Raw genomic sequence first — 15,629 nt, forward strand, 5'->3', positions numbered from 1 at the left:
TATTGCCTGTGAGTCTTTATACCTTTGCTTTATGTTCAAGGTATTTTATCTCATCGTATTCATTCCAGTTTATGTCTTATTAGTCCTTAAAATTAATTAGGTATGTCTGGCTGGTTGATCAAACTGCCATTTTCCCCCTCTTTCTTTGTCAGTATGCTCACTGCATGCTTTTATTAATATCTTTCTTCCTTTCTATACAACTTCCTATTCCCAGAGGCCTTCTCCCTAATGAAACTGGCCCGTACCACTCCACACCTTCCCAATTTCTCTTTTTCTTACTGTATTTATTATTTGTTCTACCTACTGGGGACAAAATTATAGAGAGCTTTTCATGACTCTCATTCTTATTTCCCTGAATAATTTTTATTCTTCTAAAGAGCTGTGTGAAGTTAAGATCTATGCCTCCCAATCATTTTGTAAGCCTCCGAAGCCTCCGAAGCAGCCTCTTTTTTTAGTCGATTGATAATAAGCATGGTCTTTCGATTGAAATAACATTAGATATTGAGCACCCCAAAAACTTAATTCTGTATTTGTAGATCACAATATATTAATATTGCAGCATTATCATGTGTCTTCTATTTAAATGGTCCAGTACTTTTTGTTTCAGTAACTCGGTTTAAGTCTTTTTGAAGGGAGGAAGTAAGATATTATGTAACTGTGTCCCCCACAATGCCTAGCAGAGTGTCTTGCTCACAATAACTACTCAGCATTTTAAATTTTGATTTTTTAAAAATTTTCTTCATCAGTTTGCCCTAACTGTAACCATGTTCAGACCATTGTTTTGTTTTGCTAACGACAGAGGGCACCATTAGGGTACTCGTACACCCAAGAAATAATCCTGTCCCAGTCCTTGGTAGCTTTCTTGAGCCACACTCTCCTCTTTCTAAATGGTGTCACACAAATTTGGAAATTATACTAAATCAAAGCCACCCAATCCTAACTATAGAGCAATGTTGGCTTCAAGTTATTTATTTGACAAAAGAGTAAGTACTGTCATATTTTGATCCTTTGTAGTTTTCAGACTTTTTCTTTCTCCTTGTTCCTATCCTTTGATCAAATGAAACCTTACCCCAGATCTTACCATGTTAATTAAATACACTCCTTTCCCGAAGGAAGAAGATAGAAGCGGAAAGCAACAAACTGGAGCCCCACCTTTGTATTCCTCCCTCCTCCTGCCATCTAAAGAGCACAGCTTGAAAGTCACCATAACTCATCTAATTAAAACACGCTTTTAAAAAAAATGCTTATTTTGTGATATGTCATTTAGGAATTTAGTATCAAAATGGAAACATTTTAGTTTGACGGTGATTTTTATGTACAAAGGAAAATGTTCTGGAATAAATTCCTGGTTTCAGCAGTGAAAGAGTTAATATTACTAAGCAGCAGAGACTGAGATTGCAATGGGATAGTGCTTTCTGTTTCTGTCATTTGCGGTTTAAGAAAAGAGGGTGGTGTTCTGCATTTGAAAGGACTTTAATGAATGCTGTCAGTGTTCGTGGGAGCTAATGGTCAGTATGGGAAAAGAGGGGGGAAAGTGGTCTAGCTGCTTCAGGATAGGTGGATGAGAGTTTGCTCTGATTGAACGGAATGTTCCACCGTGTTTCATCGCTATTCATTCTCCTTTGTTCTTTATAATCTGCTATATTGGTATAAAAGTTAATGTAGATATATATGTGAACGTGATTTATTTCCTTTCAATCTGTTTATTGTGTACAGCAGGGCATATACTTCTCTTGTCTTGGTTGGATGCACAAATCTGTGTGCAGTGCTTTTTGCCCGTTGCCTAGACGATCACTTGGTTTCTCTGAGGATGTCTGGTTCTCGTAAAGAGTTTGATGTGAAGCAGATTTTGAAAATCAGATGGAGGTGGTTTAGCCATCAAGCATCATCTAATTCTACAGTTGACAGCCAGCAGGGAGAATTTTGGAATCGAGGACAGACTGGAGCAAACGGTGGGAGAAAGTTTTTAGATCCATGTAGCCTACAATTGCCTTTGGCTTCAATTGGTTACCGAAGGTCCAGCCAACTGGATTTTCAGAATTCACCTTCTTGGCCAATGGCATCCACCTCTGAAGTCCCTGCATTTGAGTTTACAGCTGAAGATTGTGGCGGTGCACATTGGCTGGATAGACCAGAAGTGGATGATGGCACTAGTGAAGAAGAAAATGAATCTGATTCCAGTTCATGCAGGTTGATTATTTTCTTACTGTTAGAAATGGGGTGTGGGGGTATATTCTCTATAGTGTTAATAATTTAGTATTATTATTTATCTATCTATGATAATATACATACCTCTATGTACATATACATATATAACATCCTGGTATGCATATATGCTACTTTTGCTAGGGTTTACTAAAATGTTCTAATATTCATTTTAATTCTATAAAATTGTAAAGACAAGTTACATTCATGTTGAAATATCTTGTGTTCCATATATAGATATGGCTCTACCTTGAAAATAATACATAGTAGCAATTTTATGCATCATTGCCTTGTAGTTTGCTTCATTCATTTACCTTCTATAGTTATAGCAAAACTATAGAAGACATGACATTTTACTTTGCAACAGATTATGGAGTCATTTTATAATTTTAATGAAAATGGAAGGTTTTACAAGGAGATGCACATTGTAGTTGTCAGTAAATTTTTTTACACCATTGTAGTTACAATAATACTTTTCTTATGGTTATTTCTCTTTGTCCTATGTTGCAGCCCTCCAGACTAATGCAGGAAATACAGTAGCATGTCTCTTTCTGAGATGACAGCTTCTAATTCCTGTTACCTTCACTTCACTGAAAATTGTGCTATTTAGGGAAGTGAAGGACATTCCTTCACGAGAGTTTAAGGAAACACAGGGGCTAGATATGGTCAGCTGCTGAAACAGGGAGAGGAGAAGGGAGAGTGAGTTTGAGGAGAGAACGTAAGGAAAAAAATTGGTTGATTTCTCAATGACTTTATTCATCTTCCCCTTTGAAACCTGGCTTTATCTTTGAAATGAATTTTCCTGTCAATCAGTTTAAACTTCTGTAGCATATTATGTAACAAGTGACAGCATGAAAATCATCTTTCTGGTTCATTTTCATGCAAAAATATTTCTAAATATTTAAAGGCTATTTGTCTAATTTGATTCCTGAATTCTTTTAAAAAAATTTCTCTGCAGGTTTTGATAACATTTGGAATTTGTATGTTGGTTCTTAATTATAGACATCATAAGAGATGGAGACAAAATGAGTTCATATATTCACGTATCTCTTACTTGGGGATATTTATTGCCTTTTCCTTTTCTAACCTTCAGAACATGGAATTCTGAACTGTGGTGTTGGAATAATAATAAATATAGACCAGCCATCTATAATCATTTGTATAATGGAAAGAGGGGCATATCTTTACATAGGTAACTAGTGTATTTAATTTAAAAAATTTTTAATTAGCTCGTGACTTGGCATTAGATGAATAAGAGCCACAAATAATTTTAATATGGAGATCAGTTTTAGTATGGTTTGATTGCTTTGTATTTTCTTTAGAGACTTGTTGCCATAAAGAGAATAATAATATATATAGTAAAAGGTTCAGGGTTTATCATTTTTGTGGAAAACCAAAAAGTAACCATCTTTCCATTTGAAAATAAATGCAGTGTATCAAAACTATTTTAACAGAATCAGAAAAACAAAACATTCGTTCATCACCATAAATTATAAAAATCTTAACATACATCTACTACCTGGAGAGATTATACAGATGTTAGTATAAAATTTATATACAATGTATGAAGTTGGAAAGGTTATACACACATTGGTTGCTATAATTTACTTCCTTACAACAAAGGTAGTATGCATAGCTAATGATTATTGACATTAAGTTATTGTATTCTTTAGTATCCATATCGAAATACCATCTTAGTGAGGTGTTCAGTATGAAAGAAAAAGACTACTTTTTTTTTTTTTTTTTTTTTAGTGAGAGATTTCTATATGTGTACTTCAAGAACTTAAAATTGACATTTTTACTTACAGGATATATAAAAGAAAGACAATGATATTTAAAAAAATCTAAATGTAATTGTTTTTTTTTTTTTTTTAAATTTTTTTTTTTTAATTTTTATTTATTTATGATAGTCACACACACACACAGAGAGAGAGAGAGAGGTAGAGACACAGGCAGAGGGAGAAGCAGGCTCCACGCACCGGGAACCCAACGTGGGATTCGATCCCGGGTCTCTAGGATCGCGCCCTGGGATCCCTGGGTGGCGCAGCGGTTTGGTGTAATTGTTTTTAAAATGCTAATCAAGAAGCTTGAGAAAGTAAATAATAAGTTGGGAATAAATAGTGTACATCTGCAGTGGCCAAACTATTCCTAAAATATTATTTCAACAATAAAATGTACTTTTAAAAGGTCTCTGATTTTTAGATAGAAAAGGAGAAATGTTTCAAAGCAACTCAATATTTGCAAAGATTTGAAATTTCTATACTAATTTCTTACTGCAAAAAAGCAAAAGACAAACCATTCTAGATTTAGAAATGTCATTTGTGTGTACACTACTCCTCTTCTGTTTTTTTTCTAGATTAAATATATCTGATTCTCTCATCTTCCTTCAGTCCTTCAGCTCTTTGTCGTGAGGATACATTTATTTGCCCCTAGCTTTTTGATTAAGTGAGCAGTCTCTTTAGGTGGTTGCCCTTCCACTGTACACAAATCAAAGGCTGTCACTGTTAATGTCAAAGGAAGCTACACTGACATCAAATTTTTGTATAGAACTTGGGAACAATTCTTTTTTTATGTAATATTTACAAAAGATAAAACATAGTAAACATGCGAGTATGTTAGAGATTGGTATCTTAAAATATTAAAGACCTAACAGGGAAATATATAACATGATATATGGAGAATTTCTAATTTAAGCATTCATAATAATTAGGTAGAGCTCAGAACTTAGACTGAAATTTTGAATTATTAGAAAAAAGGGAAAACAGCAGAGCGGTTTTACCTACACAAAATCTTAGCACCCACAGTGGATCTGCACAATTTAAGACTGATGTTTAAGGCATCATATGTTGTTTATATGTTTGATTAGTTGCATTCTAACTAGGAGAAATGTCAACCTCAGCCCTTTGACTTCTGCTAATTTCTCCTGCCACACATCTAAGTGATTTAAAAGTTTTCATCTTTTGGGGGCACCTGGGTGGCTTGGTTGGTTGAGAGTCCACCCCTTGATTTCAGCTTGGGTCTTGAGATGGAGCCTCACATTCAGTTCTATGCTGAACATAGAGTCTGCTTGGGAATCTCTCTCTCTCCTGCTCCCTCTGTCCCTCCCTGCTCTTGCTCTCTAAATAAGTAAAATCTTTAAGTTTTCATATTTTTAAAAAGATTGTACTTATTTATTCATGAGAGACACAGAAGAGAGGCAGAGACATACGCAAAGGAAGAAGCAGGCTTCCTGCAGGGAGCTGGATGTGGGACTCAATCCCAGATCACAATCTGAGCTGAAAGCAGGTGCTCACCGACCGAGCCACACAGGTGCCCAGAAGTTTTCGTATTTTAGCTTTGATCTTAGGTCTGTAGCCTAGCCAACAGTTTCTCCATGGGAATCATCTAAGTCATTACTTTGATATTGAAATACAATCCTTATTTTTCAAACTCTGAGGAATTTTAGACACTAAGGGGGATTATCACTGTGCAGTAGGTTTCTAATACCTTAATTCAGGATGAATTTTTTCCAGGGCCAGAAAGTTTATGTTGTGACCCACTGTGTGAGCACATACAGTACAAACACAGTTTACACTTCACTTGACGAGCCAGCTTTGAAGTTATGGAATTTTTGACATCTTGAGAGAAATTACACTATTTCAAGCTTTGTTCATAGAACTTAATATTTTATATGTCAGATTTGTATGTCACATTTTTAGTCTATGTGTAAAATCTTACTGTGCTTTATAAATACTCAAAAACAGCAATAGCTAATACTAGCTGGGTGCTTAGTATCTGCAAAGCACTGTTTAAGCATTTCATTTAATTCATTTAATTCATTTAATCTTCACAACAAATTTCTGAGATAGCCAGAATTAGCCAGTTATTCTAATTTTATAGATGAGCCAATGAGGAACAGAAAAGCTAAATAACTTGCTCAAGATCGGTAAGTGAAATAAAACTGCCTTAAAAAAAAACTTTATATCTTTACAACTGTTTTAGATTTATAGGAAAATTGAAAAACAGTATAATGAATTCCTTTATACCCCACACCCAGTTTCTCCTATGTGTAATATATTAGTATGGTACATGTGTTACTTAATAAACCAATATTGATAAATTATTATTAACTAAAGTCCATACTTTATTCACATTCTGAATTTCTACCTAATGTCCTTTTTCTGTTGTAAGATCCCATCCAGAACACTACGTTACATTTAGTTATCATGTCTCCTTAGGCTTCTCTGGGCTGGGATAGTTTCTCAGACTTCCATTGTTTCTGATGACCTTGGCAGTTTGGGGAGTGGGGTCAAGTGTTTTGTAGAATGTTTTCTCAATTGAGATTTATATGATGTTTTTCTTGTGATTAGACTGAGGTTATGAGTTTTGCGGAGGAAGGCCACCAAGGTGTAAAGTGCATTTTCATCACATCACATCAAGGATGCATACTATCAGCCTGACTTATCGCTGTTGATATTGACCTTGATTATTTGGAAGTAGTTGCATTTTGAACCCAAAGAATTAAGATGTCGATTTCATGCTCACACACCAGTAGGCAGCTGTCTATGACTGTTTCATCACCAAGTTCAACTTGGATTAACATAATAGTTGATGATTCATTCTAACCACTTTCACCTTCTCTCCTCAGCTAATTTTCTCAGCCTGTTCTTGAAAATGCCAAGCCTAGCTTGCTTACAGGTATAATCTTTTTTTTTAAAGATTTTATTTATTTATTCATGACAGACAAAGAGAGAGAGAGGCAGAGACACAGGCAGAGGGAGAAGCAGGCCCCATGCAGGGAGCCTGATGTGGGACTCGATCCCGGTTCCCCTGGATCACGCCCTGGGCTGAAGGCGGCGCCAAACCCCGGGCCACCGGCGCTGCCCCAGGTATAGTCTTTTAATGGGGCCACAACTCTTCAACCACAGCCATCTATCTGACTCGTGTTACATGGTGGCTTATTCCCCCCATATTTCAACTGCAGATGCACAACACTCTTCTTTGATGCCTCTTGAAGGCATTTAGGGCTTCCTCATCTCCCAACAAGGAGTTATCTTTACCTTTTCTCAAGTGCTACCTTCTTTTTCTTGACCCTCTTTATGTTATCTCTGCATCTTCTTGTTTGAACCAGTGTATTAATTCTGGTATAGTTTGTTGAGATGTGAAGAATCACATCTTTTTTTTTTTTAAGATTTTATTTATTTATTAATGAGAGAGAGAGGCAGAGACACAGGCAGAGGGAGAAGCAGGCTCTGTGCAGGGAACCCGACGTGGGACGTGATCCTGGGTCTCCAGGATCAGGCCCTGGACTGAAGGCAGCGCTAAACCGCTGAGCCACTGGGGCTGCCCTAATTCTGGTACAGTTTGAAATGAAATCCTCAACATTTCCACATGAAACGAATTCTGTTCCCAGAATTGGCAAAGAAGCTCAACTATAATGCGCTAGTACCTGGGAAGACTATATTGCATGTCCTCCCTCACATGTAAATGTCCAAGTCATAGCTGGAATTCCTTTGACATAAACCTATGGAACACTTTCTCACAAGACACTGTGCATTTGCAGGTATGTGCAGGTCTGTGTGTGCACATGTGAGTGTTAAATATTTTCTCTACAGTTCAAGGAGCTCGTGTACCTTCTGAAGCATCTCTGCTCTTATCACTCTTATCAGGTTTTTTTTTAAGATTTTTATTTATTTATTCATGATAGAGAGAGGCAGAGACACAGGCAGAGGGAGAAGCTGGCTCCATGCAGGGAGCCTGATGTGGGATTCGATCCTGGGACTCCAGGATCACGCCCTGGGCCAAAGGCAGGCACTTAAACCGCTGAGCCACCCAGGCTGCCCTTACTTCTCAGCTTTAAGCCACTGAAGTTCACTGGGTGATTTAAACAAAATGGGGATTTACTGGAATTGTATTAGTTCCCAGAACTGCTGGGAAAGCTGAAGAATCAGCCTAGGACAAAGAATAGGCAGTTCAGTTACACAACTGGCCCTTTTAACTTCAGATTTTACAGGCAAAAGAAACTGCCTTTATGCCGCTTACTACTTATATTTCATTTTTATCCATTTGGAACTAGATAGTGAGCTTTTACATTTTTTAATATTAGGTATATTAGGCATGAAAACAATCATACACACACACACCCTACATATACACCCATATGTGCATAGCCATGTAATTTGGTCATTTAACTTTAGGGAGCCTATTAGAGAATAGGCTAAGATGAAAAGAGATTCAGAAATACAGTGGCTCAAATAAAACAAGTTTATTTCTCTATTTCCTAACAGATGGGTAAGTAGCTCAGGGCACATAGGTAGCTCTGCTTCACAAGTTCACTCAGAGACCAAGATGCTTTCCATACTGTTTCTCCATCCTGTAGGGTATTATCCTTTCTTTATGTTCAAAGCTAGCTTACTCAACTCCCTCTCTGCATTCCAGCCTGTGGGAAAGCCCAGCAAAAGGAAAGGGAGGACGTTAGGCCAATAACACAAGTTGCATGTATCAGCTCTGTTGACATCCTATTGGTGAGACCTAGACATGTGGTCACAATTAGCTGCAAGGAAGACTCAGAACTACTGTAATCTTTATCTGCGTAGCCAAGTGTCCAGCAAAACTCATTACTGTGGTAGAAGGAAAGAATGATCTAGGAGTTATAATCAACAGGTGCAAGAGGTGAAGATAGCTGAACAGAATTCTTCAGAACGGATTTTTAAACTCCCCCCTCCCACATTATGTAATATTTTGACCATAGAGACATTGGAGAGTAGAGATAGGTAAAAACAGAGGGGATCCCGGGGTGGCTCAGCAGTTTGGCACCTGCCTTTGGCCCAGGGCGTGATCCTGGAGTCCCGGGATCGAGTCCCACATCAGGCTTCCTGCATGGAGCCTGCTTCTCCTCTGTCTCTGTCTCTGTCTCTGTCTCTGTCTCTCTCTCTCTCTCTGTGTGTGTCTCTCATGAATAAATAAATATTTTTTTTAAAAAAACAGAACAATCGCTAATAACCCTGCCACCCCCAAATAACAGCCACTGACAATCTGGGGAAGTATATTTTCTGTACATGTATGTATAATAAAAATATGTATCTTTAGAGTAAAAATCTGAGCCTTGCTGTAGATACTATTTTTTTAAAGATTTTATTTTTGCCCTGAGCCGAAGGCAGACGCTTAACTGCTGAACCACCCTAGCGTCCCTACTATTTTGTAACCGACTTTTTTACTCTAATGTAAATATTAAAATTAGGACTCTTGTCACACAAGACAGAAACCCAACTCAAACTGATTTAAGCAAAAACTAGAAATTTTTGATTGATGTAAGTAAATAAAAAATCCAAGGATAGATCTTAGCTTTATTCATGGCTGAATTCAGATACTCAAATAACACTAGAAATCGATTATTCTCCCTGTCCAGACTCTGTTTTCCTTTGTGATGGCATTTTCTCACGCAGGCTCTCAGTGTGGTAGCAAAAACCACTAGCAACTGCAAGTTTACTTTTTATTAGCAACCTCAGTGGAAAGAGAGTGACTCTTCTAGAGTGCCAACCAACATCTTAAAATTGACTCTGATTGGCCTTATTTGAATCATGAGTTCTCTCAAACAATCATAATTGCCGGGAGATACAATACTTTTACTAGCCAGGTCCCAGTCCCTTGTTCATTTTTGTCCAGGGAAAGATTCATCTCTGCCCATATCATGTGGACTGACTTGGGGAATGTATGGTTTCCCAAAAGGTAGAAATGGGTCTCTCACCATAAGAAAGAATCCTGGAGAGGCAAAAACAATGGCGACTAAAACAGTTCTCCATGTCATCCACTTTTTAAATGGCTGCATCATCCTCCTATGCACAGATACATCTTTTGTTTAATTAACCAATGTTCTGTTTCTTTTTGGGATTTAGATTGTTTCCAATATTTTCCTGTTAGAAACAACCCGTGAGGGCAGCCCTGGTGGCTCAGTGGTTTAACGCCACCTTCAGCCCAGGGCATGATCCTGGAGACCCGGGATCAAGTCCCATGTCAGACCCTCCCCTGCAGGGAGCCTGCTTCTTCCTCCGCCTGTGTCACACACCTCTCTCTCTCTCTCTCTCTCTCTCTCTCTCTCTCTCATGAATAAATAAAATCTTAAAAAAAAAAAAGAAACAACCTGTGATAAACCCTCCATATAGTGAGATCTGTATACAAACATGATTGTTTCCTTTGGATAAAGTCCCAAGGATGTGCGCATTTTTAGGGTGTTTGATTTATATTCTCAAAGTTATTTCAGGAACATTACTATTATTTTCATTCTCAGGAGCGTTGTATAAAATTGTCCCCTGGCCCTTCCCCTTCACACTGGCTATTATTTAAGAAAATTTGGTTCTTACAAACATTTAATTCCCTTCACTGTAGATATTCTGGCCACAGTACCATGAAAAATGCCTTTAAATTCCAAAATCAAAAATCTTTGTCTTGAGAAGGGAAGAAGTGAACGTATTCTTTTTTCCTTCCCTCTTGTCATTTCTCCGTATATACCCGCTCTGTCCTTCCCTTAAAGGAGACACCCTGAATCCTCTTTTACCTTATCCACTTAATTCCAAGGCACATTTCAGATCTCACTTCGTACTTGTTGCCTTTCCAAACACTAGCTCATATTGATCTTTCCCTTCTCTGTATTCTAATAGCAATTATACTCCAATTGGGGATGTACAAAATGATCAGCTGGAGAGATGGTAAAAATAGAGCTTCTATTTACATTTCATTTTATGCCTTTTTTATTCAAATGTAGTTGACATGCAATTTTAGTTTCAGGTGTACAACAGTGATCATTTATATACATTATGAAGTGATCACTATGATAAATCTAGCTACCATCTGTCACCATACAAAGTTGTTACAATATTATTAACTGCATCCCTTTATCTTATCCAGTAAAGCTCTATTTTTTCTATGTTTTAGAATACAAATAATAATTGTACAATGGTATCTATCTTTTATAAACTGGTAAACATCCATATATTTGGGCACATGCTTAAAAGTATACAGGAAAGGATATGCATAAAAAAGATTTAGAAACTGTTAGCCTATACAAAGCAATTTACATTCTTATTTTACATTTGTGGTTTTGAATATTTGTAGAGAATGCCAAAAGATTCATGATAGGTAGTTTGCACTTTTGCAAAAGCATGAATTCTGAATACCAAAAGCTATGAGGCAGATAGCTGGGAGTAAATCACTTACCGAGGGAATGAGCCAAACAGACCAGTTAGAATCTCAATGCAGCTTTGTTTTCTACTCAAATCTACAAACAATGTAATTCTTATGAAGGGATTTTTAAAACTTATTTTGAAAAATTACTCCATGAAGAAAGCCTAATGCAAATTCTGATGACAAAAGTGAAGAGCTCTAAGTCGTTTTTACTAAAAGGTAATATTAGTCCTGGAACATACTTTGTATGTGTATATGCGAGTGGGCACATGTATGAAATCTGAAGGGCTAGGCAATGTTGCTATTTAATTTTTTTTTCCAGTTCATGAAACTTGACTCTTCAGATTTCTTCACTAAAGAATCCTCTCTTTCTTTGCATCTCCACAGTTTCTAACAACTGGTGCAATATTGCATAATAGGAGTTGCTCTGTAAATCATTGATAACTTGATTCTGTTTGATACTTGCCTCTTTTCTACGTTTAGGTGTTTTTCTGACAAGTTCATTGCCTACTGCAGAGGGACAATAGGCTAAAAATTAAATGTTTCGTTATAGCCTGCAAATATTCAGCAATGCATAGTTCTCTACAGTGAACATCTCCTATGAAAGATTTTAATGATTTACCACCCTAGTAACATCATATAAATAAAATGAAGCAGAGAGGTTAGATGTATTCCCTCTGTTATCATGTAAAAGATTGAGTAGAATATATTGAAAGAAGTATATATTAAATGCTCCATAAATGGCCTATTCCCAAATGTTTGTATTGGGTGTTGTGATGTCTATCAGGTTTACTAAAAGACCACTTTAATTAGGAAGTATGAGAATTAATTATAAAATTGATAATGCTGGGGATCATTTTTTTAAAAGACAACCAACCACCAACCAGCCAAACAGCATTATGTAAAGACAAAATATAAGCGGTTTGGCGCCTGTCTTTGGCCCAGGGCGCGATCCTGGAGACCCGGGATCGAATCCCACGTCGGGCTCCCGGTGCATGGAGCCTGCTTCTCCTTCTGCCTGTGTCTCTGCCTCTCTCTCTCTCATTCTGTGTGACTATCATAAATAAATAAAAATTAAAAAAAAAAAAAAAAAAAAAAAAAAAAAAAGAAAACCTAGGTTCTACCAACAGTAGTTTACCTTGACTATGTATTTATTCTGTGCTAGAGCGGTGCATTCATCATTTCATTTAATGATTCCCCCATGAGGGATCCACTAAAGAAAGTACCATGTATTGCTTATTCCTGTTTTGCTATTGAAAAAGTTAATAGAACTTTCTGCATTGACAGAAATGTCCTATATCTGCAGTATTCATTTTGGCAGCCATTATCCTCCTGAAATTGAGTATTTGAAATATGACTCGTCTAACTAAAGAACTGAGTTTTTAACATAATTGTAATTAAATTAAAATAGCAAAATGAGGCTAGTGGTTATTGTATTAGACGGCACAGCTCTAGAATTTTCCTAAAATGTTCTTAACTACTACAGTACACCTCTACAATTCAAATCTCCAAACCAAAGCACATAATAGGAAAAGAAGTAATAAGGAAATATTAATATTGTAAATTACACGGAGCCATAGTATTAAAAGCAGTCTGATTAGTCAGGGATATAGATGTGACCTCTGTTCCTTGGAAACCTAAAAGACATCTTGTTCTCATACCCAACAAAGGGGCAGCCACATAGCGGTATTTTGTCTAAAATTCTTAATTCTCTTTTCTTTCTGTGAGATTACCTTCATTCATATTGTACTATCATTCTCCTTTCGTACCCTTAGCCCTTGAGCTCACTGATACCTTAAGGGTAAAGGCCTAAGAATTTCCATTTATTTGTGAGTGGTTTGGGCAACACTCTGAAGGCTTCCGGATCCTAGCTTTGTAACTGACTGCCTATGTGTCTTTAGTGGATTACTTTGTCCATTTTAGGCCTCAGATTTTCTCATCTCAAAATAAGGGAATTGAATTAAATGCATAGGTTCCTTCTAGATGTAAAAATTCAGTATATAATTTTTTTAATGGCCAAGATCCTGTAATTGTATAGAGATGCAGTAATTTTTTTTAGTAAATTCTTGTATTATTAAAATTACATATATAAACTCCCAAGTTTCTTAAAAACAAAACAAGAAATGCCAAAAAGCTGTGCAGCTCTTCAGGTCTTTTTTTTTTTTTTTTTTTTAAGATTTTATTTATTCATGAGAGACACAGAGAAAGTCAGAGACACAGGCAGAGGGAGAAGCAGGCTCCATGGAGGGAGCCTGGCATGGGACTTGATCCCAGGTCTCCAGGATCAGGCCCTGGGCTGAAGGCGGCACTAAACCACTGAGCCACCCGGGCTGCCCCACTTCAAGTCTTTTTAATAGCTCTGTTTCTTACTCTTTCACACTCCTTTTGTGAATGGGTGGCTTCACTTTTCCATAGGATACAAATCAGAAGCCTGCATTCCTTTTGTAGCAGTGGATGGAAGTGATTTCTGTACCCAGAAATCTCAGTGAATTAATTGTCACAATGAAATAATATGCTTATTTAACATATGATGGCAGTAGAAGTCTTGAAAGCAAATAACAAAGTTTGAAATGTTATTTTAGAAAAATGTTACCGTTTGTTAACATGTTTACATATAAATGATTTTTGATGTTTTACCTTTATGCTCATTTTAAAAATAACAAATATTCCATTAAGTTCAACTAGTTCATTTAAAATATTTAAGTCAAAAAAATTCAGTTTACACATGTTTGAAATAAAGTATCTATGGTATAAAGTGGTGCTTTGAACCTGTAAGTTCATCATATGCTAATTTGTGTAATCTCTTCCTGAAGTATACACCACTGCTTTTCAGCCTGTGATGTGTGTTCAGATCATCTGTAGGGCTTTCAAAAAATGTAAGTTCAGGTTCCATCTCAGACGTAGTGAATCAGTCTTAGGGAATGAGGCTCTGAACACAGATGCTGAAAGTGTCCTCAGGCTGTTCTTACTCATTCCATAAGTTAAAGAGCCAAGCATCCTGAAAGTTCTTGATAGGAAAAGGTATTGCTGATTTATTAATTAGGCTTATATACCAACATCAAAACTAGCTTTGTGGGGATCCCTGGGTGGCGCAGCGGTTTAGCGCCTGCCTTTGGTCCAGGGCGCGATCCTGGAGACCCTGGATCGAATCCCATGTCGGGCTCCCGGTGTATGGAGCCTGCTTCTCCCTCTGCCTGTGTCTCTGCCTCTCTCTCTCTCTCACTGTGTGCCTATCATAAATAAATAAAACAAAAAAAATCAAAACTAGCCTTGTAATCCTATTATAAAATTCTATTGGTCTTTCAAAAGTTAACACTGATAAGCATTTATGTTTGGATGATGGCAATTCATCACTCAAAAATATTCAACTAACTCAAAAACATTCAACTGTCTTGCCACCAATAAGAATTTAATATAAGAAATGTAATACAAAATATAGGAACCCTAAGAAAGAAGTACTTGATTTCCTTACTTAATCTTGTTCTTGAAAGAATTTGTGGTTTATGAAAATTAAAAATTCTAATTTTCTTTCATTATTAGATCAGTAAAACTCTTATCATTTGTTCGTATTTTGACAATATAAAACTTCATTTTATTGCAGTATGTTTTAAATCTTCAAATTGTTCTTCACCAAAATTACCATCATCTGTCATTGCTCATGTTATGTTTTCTCCTAGATTTTAAAATGATTTTTAATTCTCATTCATTTCTGTAAGCAACCTATAATTACACATTACTCAATATAGTTTTATAATAATTTTCGTACATGTTGAGTATCTTATCCTGGGTTTTCCAAGTCCTTACACCAATAATATTCATAGTGTGTAACACATGCATTCCAGATAATTTGCTTATATTATTGTTATATTGTTATATATAACAATATATATATATATATTGTTATATATAACAATATATATATTGTTATATATTGTTATATTTTGCTTGTATTATTGTTATTGACAATTATTTTCCAAGAACATTTTTGTATGCATTACATATTTGTATGCATTAAAAATGTGTCGGGCGGGAGAATTTAGGTAGAGATTCTGCTATTTTCTAAAATGGATAAATCTCAATACAATGCGAAAATTCTTGTGAGTGTAACTTCTGTGAATGTTCTTACCTGGGTGACCTTCCATGTGTATGTTTACCTCTTCCTTCCTCTAAGCCCTCCTCTTCACTCAGCTCCTGTAAAGAGAAAGAAAGCACGAGAAAGGACCACCTGCTCTTAGCCACGGTACCCTGGACATGATGCAGTTTGT

General features: G+C 36.5%; 1 protein-coding gene across 8 annotated transcripts in view; it reads left to right on the forward strand.

Moving 5' to 3' along the window:
* Positions 1-15,629, forward strand: part of KLHL5 (kelch like family member 5) — an 86,629-nt gene that overhangs the window by 17,238 nt on the left and 53,762 nt on the right. For 2 of the 8 annotated variants that reach the window (XM_055326511.1, XM_055326513.1), the window contains 2 exons: positions 1,720-2,190; positions 3,299-3,397. The exons of 2 other annotated variants lie outside the window; for them this stretch is intronic. In XM_055326511.1, the coding sequence (XP_055182486.1) occupies positions 1,720-2,190; positions 3,299-3,397 (570 nt within the window). Of the gene's footprint in view, positions 1-1,716; positions 2,191-3,298; positions 3,398-6,832; positions 6,883-6,945; positions 7,074-15,629 lie in introns of those variants that run through there. 4 more of the 8 variants (XM_055326510.1, XM_055326512.1, XM_055326517.1 and 1 more) reach the window with 4 other exon arrangements.

Source organism: Nyctereutes procyonoides, unplaced genomic scaffold, assembly GCF_905146905.1.
Source record: "Nyctereutes procyonoides isolate TBG_1078 unplaced genomic scaffold, NYPRO_anot_genome, whole genome shotgun sequence".
NCBI lineage: Eukaryota > Metazoa > Chordata > Mammalia > Carnivora > Canidae > Nyctereutes > Nyctereutes procyonoides.